This window comes from Thrips palmi, unplaced genomic scaffold (genome assembly GCF_012932325.1).
Source record: "Thrips palmi isolate BJ-2018 unplaced genomic scaffold, TpBJ-2018v1 HiC_scaffold_17, whole genome shotgun sequence".
NCBI classification, from domain to species: Eukaryota; Metazoa; Arthropoda; class Insecta; order Thysanoptera; family Thripidae; genus Thrips; species Thrips palmi.
This window is the reverse complement of record NW_023144626.1, coordinates 10,123,610-10,142,621: the sequence shown is the minus strand read 5'-3', so window position 1 is coordinate 10,142,621 and position 19,012 is coordinate 10,123,610. Positions and strand designations below refer to the sequence as shown.

General features: G+C 52.0%; 1 protein-coding gene across 1 annotated transcript; it reads right to left on the bottom strand.

Annotated features, from left to right (window-relative positions):
* Positions 1–7,215: 7,215 nt before the first annotated feature.
* LOC117643380 lies at positions 7,216–16,768 on the bottom strand. Its single transcript, XM_034382232.1, has 10 exons — positions 16,425–16,768; positions 16,088–16,291; positions 15,815–15,934; positions 15,461–15,502; positions 14,336–14,461; positions 12,511–14,033; positions 11,715–11,962; positions 11,163–11,391; positions 10,968–11,080; positions 7,216–10,883 (listed from the first exon to the last, which is right to left on the bottom strand). Exons 1-10 carry the CDS (start codon positions 16,560–16,562, stop codon positions 10,393–10,395), a joined length of 3,234 nt encoding a protein of 1,077 aa, XP_034238123.1. The 5' UTR covers positions 16,563–16,768; the 3' UTR covers positions 7,216–10,392.
* Between the last annotated feature and the right edge of the window lie 2,244 nt (positions 16,769–19,012).

Below are 19,012 nucleotides of genomic sequence, written 5' to 3'. Positions count from 1 at the left end.
GGCAGCTGCACTGTTTCGCATGTTTCGCGAACTGGACCGACGCGCTGGCAGAGCGATGCCAAGTCGCACGTAGCGATCTGATTCAAGGTCACCCCCTCCCTCACCCCCCTTGCTGTTTTCCGCCGTTCTGGACTTCATGCTTCCTTCACGGTTCCCTCAGAACTTTCAGAAGGGGCCCTATTACAACGGTGTGCCCGGCCATCCGGTCCACCGTCGTCTGCGAGTCTGCGACGACGCGAAAGATTCTCCGCTCGACTCCATCCGCCTGCTTGACTTTTTGCTCGCTCCCCAGGAAGGTCGAAGGGGTGGCTTCCGTCGGAATCTAGTCTCGCTCGAATCTCCGGAGAAAAAATTTCAGCAATCACTCAACAAAAAGAGCGAAATTAAAGAAGAGTTTCTCTCTCTCTCTCTCTCTCTCTCTCTCTCTCTCTCTCTCTCTCTCTCTCTCTCTCTCTCTCTCTCTCTCTCCCCGCCTCTGCTACGATTATCCTAGTGCCGAGTTATCGACAAACTCATTTTTTTCTTCAATATTTTTTTTTTTGATTTTTAAAATCAGAGACACGGACATCTCGGGGCTTGAGCACGGCATTATTGATGGCCGATATACGGAACCGGGGCGTTTCCGAAGCGACGAGGGCGGAGAGACTAATTAAAACAATAAGGGCATCGACTCTTCGTGGAAGCGGCACCGCCAGCGCACCGCACGACACGGAAGAATATGCGGAGCAGGCGAAGAATCGCTTGCGTCGCCACGAATATTTGATGTGGCGGGCGATCGTTATTTTGGATAAAAATTAAAAGTGAGAAACTCGGGTTCGATGCCCGAGGACCGCCCCACCAAGGGACGAGACAAGCTAGTATCCTGTGACGCTCCCTCCCCCCCTTCCCCCCCATCCAAGCAGGACAGGGCCGAGCAGGGCACACACGGCTCGCTGCAGTACCAAGTACACATGACGAACAAAGCAAGTAGTATGTTCCACACCGGGTCACACACTGCAAAAGTGAATCGCCGGACTTCGCAAAAGTGTGAACACTTTTGTAAAGTGTGTACCCTTTTGCAAAGTGGAGGGAATTTTTTTTGCCGCAAATTTGTGTACGTACGAAAATTCTTGGTCGTGAAGACCTTCAAGATCATGAAAAAGATTCCTCTTCGTAAAGCCACGAACATTCACTGTAAATTACATCTTCGTGAGTTTAAAAAGGAATTCCTTGGGCAACTTTTTTCTTTTTCCAAAGACTTTTTTTTTTCACAGTGCAGGTATAATTGCACTGTGCCCGGTGCCCGGGTCGACCCCAAGTGTCTCCAGAAGCCGATCGACGCCCCCACTTACACCTGCTGGTTACTGTCAGTTACCATCGGCTGGAGGCAGACCCGGCAGCCCCCAGCTCATCCCGGGGATGGGAGATACCGTTGTTACGGTGTAGGTGCGTACGTACGTAAGTCGCGCTCCTGCCCACCGGTTCCGTCGCTCCGCTTTCTTCGTGCCACGTACACTGTACTGCTCTCTCGGATTCGCGGAAAAGGGATAACGAACGAGAGCGACTTCCAAATCCCTTTTGTTTTTTCGAGGGTCGTGGCCGGAGGCACCAAGGGAGGCACGCCGAGGCCCCGGCCGGCGGGGTGCGGATTTGATCTTCGCGCGAGCATTGCGTGATTGCGCTCGAGTCGAGAAATCGGACCGCCTTTCTGGAGGCAGCTTTCTGATTTCCGCAGCATCCATCCGACCCACAGTGGGCCAGAAGACCGGTGGAGGCGGACAAAACTCTAGACGCGCTTTGAGCTCCAGAGTCGCCGAATGGAACTTGAACCGAACGTGTGACCCCACCAATGGATTCCTCGTTTGGAGAGCAATCCATTGGTGGGGTCACACGTTTGGTTCCTGTCCCATTTAGCGACTCTAGAGCTCAAAACGCGTCCAGAGTTTTGGCCGCCTCCACCGGTCTTCGGGCCCACTGTGCGACCCCGACCTGCTCCGTCTCTCTCGCACTCATGAGGGTCCTTCAGGCGTGCGAGAGAGACAGAGCGCTGTTCGGAGGAAGCGGGTTCGAGTACTCCTTGCCGTATCGATGCTTACCATTTCAGTGGTGTGGTGACGGGGTCGCCTTCGCCTTACCCAACAGGTAAGGGGGTGGGCACAGTGGCGGATCCAGAGCCGGCAGGGGGGGGGGCGGAGCGGGGCGGAGTGCAAAGCAGCTCTTTTCGCCTTCGTCCAGAGGGAAAGTGTTGCTTTTTGCCAACCTTTCATGCGGCGATCGGTCAAAAAGAAGGGGGGGGGAATTGCCCCCCCCCTCCTCCTCCACCTTGGATCCATGCTTGGGAAGGGAAGGTTTCACGGTGGGCGACAGTGGTGCTTGGCGCGCTACTTGATGTGGCATGCATACTGTAAAACCACCTTGGATCCACGCTTGGGAAGGGAAGGTTTCACGGTGGGCGACAGTGGTGCTTGGCGCGCTACTTGATGTGGCATGCATACTGTAAAACCAGTGAAGATTCGATCGGTGTGAAGCTTGATAATCGGCTCGGCGACATGACTCCGTCTCTCTCGCACCCTTACGGCACACTCTATGAGTGCGAGACGAGGTGCGAGAGAGACGCAGCGAGGCAGCGGGATCGTTCTACAACTGTGGTAACAGCAGGCACGCAGGCACTCAGTAGGCGAGAAGACCGGTGGAGGCGGCTAAAATTCTACGCGTTTTGAGCTCCAGAGTTGCTAAACTGGACTCGAACCGAACGTGTGACCCCATCAACAGATTGTTCATCGAGCGAGGAATCCATTGTTGGGGTCACTCGTTCGGTTCGAATCCCATTTAGCGTCCGAGATTTTGACCGCCTCCACCGATCTTCTGACCCACTGTGCGGGCAAAAAAATAAATCGATTCAGAGCTAAAAAGTTAGCACCAGTGCTAATTTATCTAGCTCTGTAGGCCCAGCAAAATTTTTAGCTGCACAGCTAAAAATTATTAGCTGGGTAAATTTAGCTATGGAGAAAACGGAGATTAGTGGCAACTCTAGCTGCATTAGCATTGTAGAATTCATCATGATTATGATATTTATTAGAAGGTGCGGGATTTTCTATCTAAGACGGACCAGTCGTCCTGAGGCGTAAGGCTCCTCCGGGACAGTGGTGTCTCAAGAGACTTTAAAAATTGCTGACCATGGGTGATGTCACGGTGAGAACGTGGGGAGCATCCGTTCCCCGACTAACCCATCTCTCACTGCTAGCCATCAGCGCGAGCGAAGCGCCACGGAACGAACCTAGCCTTGCCCTATCTCCTAAACATTTTTGCTGCATTGTAAATCCCATTTTTGCAGCGATTGATTAGCACTGCAGCAAACTGAAGTAGCTGAATCCTCCAGAAATATAGGTTCCGGGAAAGCCGATCTCCGGCAGACCCTCAGCTAAAGGAGCAGCGCTACTCAGCAGAGGTCGCTAGCAGAGTTGCAATTTTTTTAGCTGTGGTGCTAAAAAACGCCAACTAAGAAAGTTAGCTCTGGACTGACTTTTATTTTTTTGCGTGCTGTGCGGCAGTGACTGTACCGGAGACCGGAGTCTTGGTTGACGGGGCTGTCGCGTCTCGAGCGCGCTGCTCCTGCACTGGCTGTGACGTCAGCGAATGTGGCCACCAGGGATGAATCAATATCAGGAGGTTCGACTCGCGGTTTACTAAGTACACACACGTGGTGGAGAATACAAGTTCCGAGTCCAGTTCCCAGAACAGGGAAGGCCGCCCAACCCGCCCACTCTTTTCTGAACTTCCGCGGTATGAAAAAAAGCAGCTATAAGTGCAAAAAAAAACTACAACAAAAAAACAACGTTACAGGCAAACGCTTCCACTGTATAAGCATAACTCGTCTGGTGTGATACAGTAGTTAATTGCAGACACCGGGTGACCATTCTGCTGTGTGCAGTAGTATAAGTGCAGTCCAGTGTGGGTGGTGCCGGATCCAGAGAGGGGAGAGGGGCCTTTTGCCCACTTGCACTGTCCACGTCTGGCTTTTGCCTATCTTCCAGGCGTTTTCTAGAGGCAAGATGGGGTGCGTGGGGTGACTTAAAACGTTTTCTGCCCCTTGTAAATAAATCCGCACCTGCCCCATAGTAGCTAGGTCCCTACCCGTAGCCCTGCGTAAAGTAAGGTTTGAACGTAGCAACGAAGAAAAATACTGTAGCTAATTGCACGCGTGAGACCTTGCGGGTATCGGTAGGAAATATCTATGCCGCCACGGTAAGGAACCTTGTTCGCGTTTAGCCCAAAAGCAGTGTGAGCAGAGTGCGGATGAGTTCAAACCAACGAGCTTCGTGGCCACAGGCACCCAGCCAGAAATGCTTCATCGAGTCAACGTCGATTCGACGTCGAAACCATCGATAGCCCGTCGATGGCCTGCTAGTCGATGATTCGATGTCATTTCGACTTTCGCGGGGAATTACCCAAACGCCAAGGAGGCTATAATAGTTTAGTACTAAATAGATAAAAACCGAAAAAATCGATCAGTTGTCGCATGAAAGTAAGTTTCTAAGGATCAACGTCGAATCGACGTCGATTCGATCGGGTACTTTGTTTACATCAAGGCAACGATATTTCGACGCAATATCGACTTTGTACAAAAATCAATTCACATTGCTCAAAGCATAGAAATATTTGTAGCGTGATCGTAGTGTGTTAAAAAAACGTGCCATTTCACGGTCCATTTAGAGTTTAGTTTCTGCGTTTTAAAACGCACAAGTGAACATATTTGTTGTCACCGTGCGCCGCATTTCGAATTAGCCAAACTTATAGCCCGACCAACGTCAGCGAGCAGACGACAGCAACGGCTGCACCTGTAGGGATCAGTTGTCTTCTTCCAAGGAGCAAGTCTCGCAGCGCAACGGATAGCGTCGAGGGCTGCCGTGCGGAAGGTAGTGGGTTCGAATCCCGCTGGAGTGCGAGGTCCGAGCGCGTTTCTCGCTACGTCACCGTCGCCTCTACTCCACCACAGTTGCCAGGAGCGACAATATTTTGAAAATTGCCGCCGCCCTGAAATTTACGTCGAGGTCGATGATACGTCGATATGAGGACCATATACTGGTCGAATCGACCAAGCAAATCGACATTCGATCGATCAACCCTTTCGACGTCGAATCGACGTTGATTCGATGAAGCATTTCTGGCTGGGGCAATACACACCGCGCCAGAGACTCTCGTCCATACCCCACGAGCTGGAGCTGGAGTCGCTCGACGCTCGGGGTATCGCCAAAGGGTCGCCCATCAAAATTCACTGGTCCAGAGAGCACAAATATATCCCATACATATCCTAAACAGTCTATCTCTGGCGGTAAACTGACACAACCTGAACAGGCGCCGGAAAGGCAGGCAACCCATCGTACGCAGCCCCCTCGCCGCACCGCAACTCACAAGCAGCGTGACAGAAGAAGAGTCTGCAACCCAGAGCAATTTAGTCTGAGTTGGGGCCCCTTTCAAGCAAGTGCTCCTGTGGCTTGAATGGTTGAGCAGCAGTCATTAGATAGAAGACTTGGTTTGATTCCCAGGCCTGGCCGCACGCCGATGCCGGATGCCATGTTTTTGCACGTCTTCCCTGTGAGGTGTTGAAGCGGTGGTCTACCTTCCGGGCGCTGTGCTACAGTAGGAGTAAAGAAACACCAAACAATCCCGGGCGTGGCGTGGCACGCAGAGACAGTTCAGATCGCCCGACATCTCTACCCTGTTTACTGCCATCCACACTGCTGCTGGGCAGTGTGCTCAAATCAATCTCACAGTGTGTTGGAGAAGCTCCGCCCGAACAGTCTCTCGCGCGGGCAGTGTCTATCGCCGCTTTGACTAGTCCGTCAGCATGATCCATTGCCGGTTGCCTGCGAAGGCCCAGTTAATCTGAGATTTTCTGATAATCTTAGCACCTCGGCGCCTGTAGCGGGGAATAATGAAGTAGAAGCCGGCAATATCTCGAACCCTCACCCGCGAGAGAGCGCTGCTCGCTGTGTGCTGCCGTTCGCTCGCGGGGGCTGCCACGTTCACTGATTTGACTAGTCAATGACGATCCCTTTTCTGCTGGGCGGTGACGTTTAAATTGAAACTCAGGCTCCTCCTCCGTATGATCTTCAATCGTGCCTGGTCGAGCCTTCCCTGGCAGCGTCTCCATGAGTTTGGTCCGAGGGGGCCACCACCCCCGTAATCCTGTGTACAAGTTTTCTGGTAATCTCTGGTAATCCATGGCGTAATCACGTAATCCTTGACAAAATTCTGTCATTTTTCAACGTTTTGAGTCATTTTCCAACGTTTCAAGCTATTTCAACGTTTTCGAACCAATTTTCGAAAATTTCACGCGTAATCCCTGGTAAATATCCCGTAATCCCGTAATCTTGTGTACGCCTGAAATGAGAGTGGTGGCCCCCTCGGTTTGGTCGGGGATCTGAATTTTTGATCACGTGATTGGTCACGTGACAGATCTCGACCAATCAGAGGCCTCCATTTCACAGAAAAGCGCCTTTCTCGCCGATTTCACCGGTTTTCGAGCCGCCGGCCAGGCCGGCGCGAAAAATTTTTGGTAGGGTAGGTTAGACCAACGTGGCTGCACGGCATTAGCACGACCAATGAGCGAAGGGACCGGGAGCACGATAGTGATTGGTTATTGAGTTGTCAACAGGCGTCGCCACCGCGAGCGACCGTTTGAAAAATAAGTGCAGCGCCACCTTGCGGCGGCCAGCAGACAACGGGATCAAATACCGAGAGGCACTTGATTTCCGAAGGTTTTCTGCAGCCAAGGTCTCTGACAAGAGAGACATCGACATCGAAAGGGTCTAACGTGTAACGTACGACCGAGAGAATTGCATGCTGACAGACTAGTCAAAACGGCGAGCGGCGCTACCACCGCGAGAGAACGGCAGTGACGCAGCGGAAGCGGAAGCGCGTCCGGAACCATTCAAGCGGTGGTGGCCTCACAAGTCCCATCGTCCAGTCTCTGCGTTCCCAAACAATGCCACTGCTGGATGATGTCTGCGGCTTCTGGCCTCTCACAGGGGCACTATTGGGGTGGAAAATGAATGTCGATCCTTTTTGCACTTTTCAGGTGGGGCAGGCATTTGCACAAATAACATGGCAAGGATAATTTTTTAATCTGTTTATTCATATTTGAATTTGTTATGGCTTTCAGTCATGGGTCTGTGGACGAGCACAGCAAAGGTAGTGCCATCTTTCATACATTTCATATACAAACAAAAAAAATATATATAATATATTTATATTTACCACACAGCATTTCAAAAATTACGATTCTAAAGCTATATACAGAAACATTGACATTGAAACATAAGAGTGGCCTATGTTGAGCCAAACAAAAATATTTTAAACACATTTAAAAGCTTGGAATCAGCAAATCAGCTAGAATATATGCCAATAAAGACAAAACTGAACAGTATAAACTTGATGAAGGATTAAGCTTCCGTCGTAACATATCTTTCTTGTCTTTGAAAGCTTTCACTAAGTATATCGGAATGGCAAGCCACACAAGCCTACGTGCCAGCACAAACGATACTAACAGAGTTCTAGACAATTGGAGGATTATGATTTATGCATACATTACTAATATCCAAGATTAATTTACACTGTACAAAGCAAATGTTTGTACAATGCAAAGATACACAATTTTTCAACAGTACAGAAACTTAAAAAAAATCAGACCTGTTGGGTTGGCAAAAATCTTTAAAAATACTGGCATGGGCCAATTCATTAATTTATGGTACGACGGTACTGACAGAAAAAGAAAGCGTACAAGGATACCCACAGACTTCAAAGTTTGAAGAATCTCAGACACAGTAATACATATGATTGATACAAAGCATTGCTTTGTAACCATTGGCGGCAAGTTGCAAAGAATGTACTATGGGAAGACCAAAATACACGAATATGGAATATCCTTCTTGCACCTCATTGCACCATTACAAATCTCTGTTGAAAATAAATACAATCAGTTAAGCTTTATGTTTAAATAAACATTCCAAAGAGAAAAGTTACTTACATAAATACACACAGCTTTAAAGTAAAAATGCAGAAGGTAATGATAAAACCATGAAACATTTTCAAGTGATGAAACGAAATTTAACACAGTCAGTTCCAGTTACATGTACATAGTTCTAGCTTATAATATTGGTAAAGGCACTGTCAATTCTGTCCCGTAGAGTTCAAGCATATCTGAATTATGGTTGCGCCTTATTAGAAAATACATACATCTATGATGTCACTCTTGTATTTGCTAATTTCATTACAATGCAGAGGAAATATTTCTAGCAGTCCACAGTTCAACAGGATTTTTAAACGTTGGCAATTTCAAGGTTTTCAGCATAATTGATTTGAAAAGAAGTCAAAATATTTTCCCATTAGGCAGGTTTGTTAAATTTCAAACCCAAGTAGCATGTAAGTGACAATAAAGCAACTATAATTGGGCACCTTCTGCAATAATTAGTCATTTGCAATGTAGCATTTGAAACGGTCCAGATGTTGATAACATATATCACCAACTGGCTCAGTACAAAAATAAGAAATAGGGTTTGAGCAACGCACAAATTGATCTGCGGCCTGTGGCTTGTTTGTACATAAAATGTCAGTTGCACATCTACTTTTGTTGAACATTAAATTTCTTAAACTGTTCAACAAATTTTGAACATAAATTGAAAGCACACTTAACTATATTATTCAGTAAAATTCTACATTTTCTACTCTCACATTGTTTCATATCAAATGAACTGGGATTAATTCATCTCACACACTACATAATTATAAGGTTGAGATCATAGAGTGCAGTTGTGATTTCCATGTCCACTTGACATGAATCTAGGAACATGAGCCCTCAGGAAATATGGACCTATTCCAGTCTATACTGTCACCTTACCTGCTGATTTGAAATCCTTTCAAATGAAAGGAAATCTTAAATCCTGGCAAGTGGGCATTGACATATGAGGTCCTTTCACCCAAAGACAGGCAAACCAGCACTACAAGCATTTAAAGCTTCACACACCAATGTCATAATAACCTCCTTTAAAAATTCTACAATAAAGACCATAAAGAACAAAGGCTCCAGGATAATGATCTTAAACAGTAGACAGTACAACTTTTTGATATAATGGAATACATGCATAACTTCTACAAGAACCAGTAAAATTTTGCCTCAAGAACAACAATCTTATAGTCAGCCAAATTAAAATTAACATTGATCAGACATTTCATTGTGTTTTAATATGAGTGGGAAATGAGTAGACTCACAGTAACAAAGTTGTATAAAATTAATGATCCCAGAAAAAGGGGCTTGATGAAAAAAATATAGGACAATTTTGAAACAAACTGCAAATACTTCTGCCTTTGGAAAATTGTACTTTTATACTTATTCATAAAAACTTACAGTTTAAAGAATGTTGATGTATACTCTTAATAAAAAAACACTCCTAAATGGTCTATGACAAGCATCATAAGTAGGATGAAGAACCAGCTAAAATATTAAAATACAATGAATTTCTACAAATATGACAGCAATAAGAAAGAACCATCCTAAAAAGGAAATACCATTGAAATAGTTTGAATGAAAAATAGACCAAGCACATGTCCTTTTACTGTAATCTTACACAATATTTTACTTCATTACAGATCCATGAAATGGATTTACAATCTGGTTTTAACACATCAAAAGCCTGTGCACTATTAAAGAGATGAATTGAACTGTACTATAAATGAGCAAAGTAGTAAGAAATATGCAATTTACATGAGCAGCATACAGCAGAATAAGTCCATCAACTTGATCAACGGGCCAAGAGTCGAAATGAAAAAGTTCAGAGCATTCTCAAAAGAAAAAGAAGTAAGTCTTAAGGTAGTTGAGAATTTATCAATTACCAGTAATATTATGTACAAGAACTGGCAAAAGCGCCTTAGATAGTACCGTTATTGGGAGCAAACAGGGTGAAGCTTTCGCACCCTGTCGTAAATTGCAATCTCTCATTAGCACATTGAAACTATGAGATTGTATAAATTTAGCACATTCATGCATGAAATCCTGGCGGCAATTGAATAGTAAATTATTGCACACTATAGTGTCTTTCTCACCATCAAAACAACAAAACAACAACAAAAAGCAACAACACAGAGCACAAAAAAAAGGAGAGGAACAATGACTAAAACTGTTGTGTGCAGGCAGCAGTCCAGTCACTTTACACAATTTACACATTTTACAGCCACCGACCGCCCCTAGCACACCCTCAATATCACACTTCTTTTTTTTTTAAATAACCATCTTAACTACACACTAAATAAAAAAAATAGGCGCCAATCTTCATTTTGAAAAAGAACAAGAAAAAACAAAACAAAGCGGCTCATCTACAGCACTAGCTAAAGAAATTTTCATTTGTACGTAAAGTTTTAAGTGCACTCAATGATGTGCGGCTGGGAGCTTTCTATGACCGAGGGTCGGGGCTGGTCCGTGGGGTGGCCATGGTTACTGTGTCCATGGTGAGCGGGGTGACTGGGGTGGTGACCATGTCCTTGGACGTGGTGGCTGCCGGGCAGGTGTTGAGGCACTACCTGGGGGAGGTGGTGGTGGGTGCCTTGGTGGTGACTTTGGTGACTCTGCAGCACACTGGTGGGCTGGCCAGGGCCTGAGGGAGCCGCCGGGTGCTGCTGCAGGTGATGCTGCGGCTGGTGAAGGGCCTGGTGGTGAGGGGGCAGGGACGCGGGATGACTTTGGTGAAGCTGCAGCAGCTGGTGGTGATGGGGGTGGGGGTGGGGCTGGTGAGGGGGCGGGGGTGGCGCCTGGTGAGAGGGCGACGGTTGCGGCGGCAGAGGCTGCAGGGGGATGTGGTGGGCCTCGAACGAGTCTCTCGAGTCGTCCATGGGGTCCTTTTCAATGCTCCCTGCAAATAGAGGAAAGTGGGTTGAGGAAACGGCACCAGAAAGGCAACCAGGATGCGACACTGTGGGAGGCTGGGCGTGCTTACCAACACTGGCGTCCGAGCCGGCGTACTCGTAGTAGCCGGGCGGCGACCCGGCCGCTAGGGCCAGCTCCTCCTCCATGTTGTGGGGGCGGCAGCTTGTCGTCTTCCAGTGCGTCCTGCGGCACCAAAAACAAATCGATTGAATACAAGTCTAGTGTACAGGAACGCAAATCGAGTCGGTAAATGAGGCAGTCTTACCGTAACCCGGACGCGCTGATGTACTTCTTGTTGCAGCCCTGGCACGTGTAGGGGCGCTCGTTGGTGTGCAGCCTCTTGTGCAGCTTGAGGTGGACAAACTGGGTGAACTTGGCGGGGCACAGATCACAGGCGTAAGGCTTTTGGCCCGAGTGTAACCTCAGGTGGGTTTTGAGGTTCGACGTCGAGCTAAACCGTTTGTTGCAGATATCACACTGATGGGGCTTCTCGCCTGGGATCGAAGAAAAAAGTTCACAAATTAGACATTGGAGGTGAGGGCGCACAGTTGGCCAGAAGCTCAGCGCCGGCGGCCAAAACTCTAGACGCGTTTTGAGCTCCAGAGTCGCTAAACATGACTCGAACCGAACGTGTGAACCCACCAATGGATTGCTCTCCGGAGAGCACACGTTGGTGCCGCACGTTCGGTTCGAGTCCCATTTAGCGACTCTAGAACTCAAAACGCGTTCGGGATTTTGATCGCTTCCACCGGTCCTCTGGCCCACTGCGGGGCGGGTTAGTGGCAGCGGGTGGGAGGAACCACACTGTGATACTCACCTGTGTGGACCAGGTGGTGCTTCTGCAGGTGCGCCAGCTGCGTGAAGCTCTTGGTGCACACGTTGCACTGGAATGGTCGCTCGCCCGAGTGGGTGCGCAGGTGCACCTTGAGGTTGGACAGCTGGCCGAACGTCTTGAAGCACACGTTGCATTCGTAGTGCATCTTACCGTCCTTCTTCTTCAGCGGGTACGGCAGCGATCTGTAACCGCGGGAGTTGTGGCTATTGGGACTGAGTGGCGATCCCGACCTGCAAGACAGAGGTTGTCTTGTAAGTTGAGAGGATTTAGGGGGAGACCCGGGGAAACCCGGGGGAAACGCAGGGAAGCCGGCTCCACTGGAGTCTCGGAATTCGGCCCAGGGGCCGTAACGAAATGACGTTCGCGGCATCAGACCCTTTCCCTTGTGGCCACGTGAGGGACAAAAGTAAACAGAAGGGAGGAACCAGCAGGGCACCACCTTGCGGCTGCTGCGGCCAATCAGGGTTCAGCTTTTGACAGTTGCACGCTGGCGGTTCCTGGCTTTTTGATTGCTTTTGTTCCTCACATGGCGACGAGTGAAAGGGTCTTTCATCGGGGAACTACGTCGATAACGACAGTGGAGACTCGCGTTATAACTTACTTATGTCAACACAGAAATTCAATTCTAAAACCAAGTGAACCCATGAGAGATGCTCTTAGCTTCCACTGCTAACGACACAGAATACAGACTCCCAAAACATTTGTTACCCCCGCCCTGTTTCACGAGCCTGGGGGACCGTTCCAAGAAATAAATCAACAAAAATAAATTGATGCTTACCTGGTGCAGGAGCCGTCGTCGGGGGACAGGGAGCCGGTGGGCGAGGGCGGCCGCAGGCTGACGAGCTGCTGCGGGGGGTGCGCCGCGCTGTGGGGCGCGGGGTACATGTAGTGGAAGGGCGGCGGGGGCGAGTACGGCCCCTGCGACGGGCTGTGCGCGCTGTGCGCGCTGTGCGCCGACGGCGGGCTGGGGCTGTGCGCGCCCTGCGACGGGTACCCCATGTCGGCGTAGGGCGGCCCGGCGGGGCAGGGCGGCGACATGGGCGGCGTGTGCGGCGACCTCCTGAGCGCGTGCAGGGCGTGCACGTGCGAGAGCGGCACGTGCGGCGGCAGCGACAGCGGCACCAGGGGCGGCAGCGGCGCGGCGTGCGACGACGAGTCCGGGCTGCAGGGCACGGCGCCGTACCGGTGCGACTTCTTGTACGAGTAGGCCATCTCGGTGGGCGAGGACGACGCGGGCGGCGGCGTGGCGTGCCTCGGCGCCTCCTTGTTGTTGTTCTGGTCGCCGGACGCCGCCTCGCGGTCGCGGTTCCGCATCAGGATGTTCTCCAGGATGGACGTCCGCGGCAGGTCCTCGTAGTGCGGCTTGCACGGCGTCGTGGACGAGGCGGGGGAGGGCGGCCGCTCGGGGGACTCCGGCCGCGCGGGGTGCTCCATGATGACCATCATCGGCGACCCCCGGCCGTCGGGGCCGTCCGGGCTGGCGGGCGCCGTCACGAGGGGCGACGGCGACGGCGAGTGGGAGTGCACTGGCGAGTGGGAGTGCACTGGCGAGTGCGAGTGCGCGGGCGACAGCGAGTGCGCCGGGGAGTGCGAGTGTGCGGGCGACGCCGCGGCCGCCGAGTTGCGCGGACACTCCGGCGCGTCGGGCTCGCCCTCGCGGCCCGCCGTCTTGTAGTGGTAGGCGCGCGTCATCTTGATCTTCACCTTCCGGAACTCGTTGGCGCCCCGCTGCGCGGCCTCGGGGCCCATCCGGATGGCGGAGGGTTGCTTGTGCCGCTCCTGGCGCTCGTGCTTCTTGCTGAAGTCCAGCACGTAGTTGCCCTCCGAGTCCGAGTCGCTCGAGTCCTCCGGCGGCGTCAGCACCTCGTCGTGGCAGCCGTTGGAGTGGTAGCCCTCGTCGGACCGCACTGACCCTTCGCGCGCGCCCGCCGCGTCGTAGCCGCCGCAGCCGCCGCCCTGGCTGTCCTTGTGCGGCGAGGCCTCGCCGGCGGCCGGCGACGAGCTCGAGGCTGGCTGCGGGCTGGCCGTGCTGGCCGCGGGCGGCGAGTGCGTCGTCGTGGTCACGGCCCCGACCTCCGTCGGCCCGGACACGGGCTGGCTGATGACGCTGGTGGGGGCGGGGGCCGGCGTCGGCGTGGCCGTCGGCGTCGGTGCAGACTGCTGCACCTGTTCGCGTATCCGCTGCAGCATCAGCTCCCCCGTCAGCGGGTAGTTGAGCCGCTCCGCGAACTCGCGGCAGTACCACACCAGCAGCTCCTGGTTCGGCAGGATCGGCCGGATGGTGTAGAAGTAGATGTTCATCTGCGGGGGGAGAAAATAGCAAAGGTGAGGGAAAACCGTAATATTTTGGAAAATCCCACAGAAAAAAATAGATAGAGCAGCTTTATTTTAAAAAGTCAGGACCTGGCATCGTCGGATTCTGACGAAATTTGGCTTTAAACTCCCACCTCGGGACCCAACATGCCCACCAAATTTTGTTATAATCCGAGAATGTCAAGTCCTGTCATATTTTTCTAATTTTCTTAATAAGATTGCACCCTAAAAATTAAAAAATTATAAAAAAAATACCGCAAAATTTGACTAAAAATTAAAAATTATTGTACCTTGTACTGGCAGGCTATCAGGTTCTGTGAGACGGAGGAGTAGGCGGGGTTGACGAATCGCATCCAATTGGACTTGTTGACGTCATACCCGTCAATGTAGTAGAACAGCTCGTCCTCCTTGTAAATCTACAAGTAAAAAGAGAAAAAGCATCCCCAATTACAAAGTTGTCACGACCCAAAAATGCTTGGCCCTAGATCCTGGCGAGCGTGGTCATGCAAAGATGGACAGTCGGTGAAGCACCATAGTTCCGAAGGCTAAGAAATTGGTGGGTATTTACAGTGAAACTGCCTATGCAAAAATTGGACACTTCATAGGACACTTCATCGACACGAAAAACAAAACACAATCAGAAAAAGAACTTCAAACAAGTGTTTGTAAAAATGGTCCCCCAAGTCACTGGACAGAGGATAGTTTCTTTTCTACGAACACTGAAAAACTCTTGCATTGAGATTTGAAATTACGTCGAGAAGTGTGGAACATTGTTCACCTAAAATATAATATCAATTCAGTTTGTTATTCAGAAAGGGGAGAAGTAAGGAGTTTGTTCCAAGTTTGTCAGTATTTTTTATACATATATATTCAAGGTTTCCCGCCACAGTGGCAAAGTTGTTAGAACAAAAGCGTTAAAAAGCAGGGAGGGAACAAAAGAAAAAGGATTCAGTTCATCAGCTAGATAAGCACTGAGTAGCCGGCCCCCACCGCATGCCCTCACGGTCGTTGCAGCTCGAAAGCTTAGTTGAGTTTTCGTGTCGCAGTAGAGTTGGTGGCCTACTTTGCCGTTTTCCTTTAACTTTTGACAAAGAGTGCAGGCAGGAAGCACACATTCCGACTGGAGTCCGTTCGCGTGGAGTAGCAGTCAAAAAAGAAAAAAAATTCTTTCTCCGGAATTTTCAAAAAAAGCGGAAACAGGGGTGGGTTTTGAAACCCCAGAGACGTGCGAGAAGAGAGAAGAGGTTCGTGCCGCTCTGGGCGCTAGTAGGACCAAGCTTCCGTTCCTGTCTGCTAACATGCACCGTCCCAGCCGTTCCAGCCCAGGACCAAGGTCGACCAAGGTGGCGAGGGGGAAGGAGTTTTCTGGCTTGCGGACAGAAATGAACATGGGAAAGCGAGTTTCGTGTCCGTACCTTGCGAATTCGCCCCGTCTTCCGCTCTTCTTTCAATTGCACCTGTGATTGTGGTTGTTTTACAAGACGACATGAAATAAAGAGAAGAAAACAGAAAGTAGGTTTAGAAGAGGCACCAAACCAGTCACCTGATCGACACTGGAGGGGAAGAGGGTACCCATTTCTGAGGCCTAAACTAAAGGTAATGGGTTATTTTGTAGGGGGTGCTGCACGGGGGCCTATCCTACTCCAACAGCGCATCGCTAGGCGCCAGTTTGCCTGTGACGTCATCTTAGTTTCGCTTAGCCACCACCGTTGCAAATTAAAACTCTGTTTCGCACAAAGTTACTTGAAGAGAGGCTTGAAGACACTTACCCTCCAAAAGTACTTTCTGTTCGCCGTCGCGGGGACGGCATCTTTGGCATAAATGTCACCTACGAGAGGCCCGAATCGGGTGCCTCTGGGAATGTAGCCCGTGCTCCACACGCCAAGCACCTGCAACGCGGAGGGAACAATACAGACTCTGGAGAACAGCCACCGTAAAAAAGTTAAGTCAAATCGACAAATAAATATAAATGTTTTTTAGCGAGAGGCTGCGCCATCAGATTATTGATAAATTACGGCCAGCAGCCGGCAAAAGGTACTCACGTCACTGAGGGCTTGCGAGGGCTTGAGCACGAGGTTCCGGGGCAGCGAGGCTTGTGCGCGGGGCTGCAGGCCTTCGCAGGGCTGGTCGGGCACCTGGTACACGGCCTGGTCCTCGAAGTCCTCCTCGCGGAGCAGCGCCGGGTCCCACTCGGGGCTGCTGGGCCGTCCGCCCCCGTGGCCCCCGCCCTCGTCCATGGCAGTGTCCTGGAACAGGCAAGGTCAAGGTTCAAGGCACTGCAGACTGATTCCGAGAGTCGTTTTCGTCGCTCTCTCTCTCGCACTGACGGGGCGTCCCTATGGGTGCGAGAGAGACAGCCGGCCGGTCTCCTCCGCCCACCTCGACGGCGCACTCGACGGCGTCCTGGAGGGTGTCCCGGACGCGCGGCCAGCGGGCCTGCGGCCTTGCCTGCGCCCTGCAGGGGCGCGCATCAGAGCCGCTGCACCAGGGCCGCGGCTGGCTGCCCAGAGCGAGCATGGCTGGGTGTTCGCATCGGACGAAACACCGGCAGGAAAAAAGAAGGAGCAGATCGATCGAGTATCGAACTCGCGGCCCGAGCGTGGAGCGTGCGCGGCGGCGGTGCAGTCGGATGCGGTAGGTCGAGAGTTGTGTGTTGCGGGCTAGACCGGCTAGAACCGCGAGTCGTAGTCTATGAGTCGGCCCGCCAAACTGAAAGTCCAAGTCTGAGTGCATCCTGGCAGTGGGGGCGCCACGCCGCGCCGCGGGCCCGCTCCGAACGGCAGTCTGTGTCGCCCCGTCTCTCTCGCACTCACGGCGCGTCCCGCGGCGGTGCGAGAGAGACAGCCGAGGCGGTCTGCAGCGATGTTATCAGACGCACGACCTTCCCCACTAGCGCACCGTAGCGCAGCGTGACACCCGCCAGGGCCGCGGCGCGCAAGCGCATAGCGCACAGTGGGCCAGAAGACCGGTGGAGGCGGCCAAAACTCTAGACGCGTTTTGAGCTCCAGAGTCGCTAAATGGGACTCGAACCGAACGTGTGACCCCACCAATGGATAGCTCTCCGAACGAGGAATCCATTGGTGGTGTCACACGTTCGGTTCGAGTCCCATTTAGCGACTCTGGAGCTCAAAACGCGTCTAGAGTTTTGGCCGCCTCCACCGGCTTCTGGCCCACTGTGTGTCGCGTTCAAGCGCACATTCACGACAAAAAAAAAGTTTTCCATTTTCCTAGTCAGTCATCAGGCCCCCGCGACCGGCGTCACACGCCGTGCAAAATGGATGCGCCGAATGGCTGCATGCTGCGCTGGTTGGAGGTCGCGCCGCCAGATCGCAGCGCGATAGAACAGGTGGCCGCTGTCCAGGGACGTGTTATCCCGGCCAGAGCGGACAAGGTGCCACGAGATCGGGCCACGCATGCCGTGCACGCCAAGCGGTTCGTTTGACGTTGCGTTCTTTTTCGCTCTCAGTTTTCGATCCCCGTTTTTCTCGCTCGTCAGCAGAGCAGAGCCCCCGCGGGGGGCATCGAGCGAGCAGCGCCAGCGGGCTAATAATTGAGGAGTTCGCCGGTTGCGACCGATGACCTTTCAGACGCCCCGCGTCTCTCTCTCTTCTCTCTCTCTCTTCTCTCTCTCCCTCTCTCTCCCTCTCTCTCCCTCTCTCTCCCTCTCTCTCCCTCTCTCTCCCTCTCTCCCCTCCCTCCCCCTCTCTCTCTCTCTCCCCCACCATGAGTGCGAAAATTTGGTCCGACAAGCAAACGCACAAGTGTGGATCCAGAGGGGGGGGGGGGCAAAAGAACAATTGCCCCTCCCTGACCCCTATGAGCCACCTGAAAGGAAGGCAAAAAGCAACACTTTGCCCCTGTGGTGGGTAGGCAAAAAGTACTGCTTTGACCGATCTTAAGTCGTCTCTGGATCCGCCACTGCAAACGCAGGAACATGGGGGCTGTAGGCTACTACGCTGTAAGCTGAACGGTGCGCTGTTGTTGGGGGAGTCCGCGCCCCGTACTTCGGGGGTGGGGTGGGGAGGGGGTTGGAGGGCTGGGAGGGCGGAGAGCGGAAACGGGCCAGCGGGGGCGGGGGGCGGAGAGTGGAGAGCGGGGGTGGGGCCGTGGGCCTCGGCCTTGGCGTCAAGCGCCAATCAGGTCGGCCGAGGGGGGCGGCAGGGCGGCAGGGGCGGCACCCCGAGAGCCGTGGCGGCCATCGCGTTCACTTCAATTTATTACGTAACGACGATGGTATTCTGAATTTCCAACGGTCCGCTACTTCAAAATGCAGATCGAAACTACCTCGCCCTTCTCGAACTTTCTAAATGAGTGCTTCAAATTCTGTACACACCGTCGGGACGGACGGGGCGAGGCTCCCCTCCCCTTCCCCCTCCCTTCGGTTCTGTTCGTAATCAAAGACAGAGGAAACTTGTGCGGATTGGAAACTACTCGTAAACCGCACCCAGCAGGACAAAGTCAAAACAAAGCACGTCGTATGGGTTTGCGGAAAGAGCCTCTCTATCGGCTGTAGTTTTCCTTCACGCCTGATTCTCCTTCTCCTCCATTCCTCCTCTTTCTCTTTCTTTCTCTCTCCCTCTCCCCTCGAAATAGCTGCAAAGCACTCACTCGAATTAAGCCGGTGCATCCGCGGGCCGTGTGCAAGAAGGTGCATCGCGTTGCAAGGCGGCCTATCTTATCCCGTCCGATCCCCAACCCGAACCGCCGTCGCTCTGTCCCTCTCGCACTCTAGGGGCGGCCCGTCGGGGTGCGAGAGAGACAGAGGACCTGCAGCAGCAGCAGCAGGGCCCAAGGCCGCGCGGCGGGCCGGCCGGCAGGCAGGCGGTGTTGTACACCACCTCGTGTGTACACTTTTACTGGTTTTGCCGGCCGAATCCCCCCCGCTCTTATGTCACGGCGATGTTGGCGATGTAAACAAAGTGGGTTTATAGTGTACGCCACGGCGGTGCACCCCCACGGCACTACAC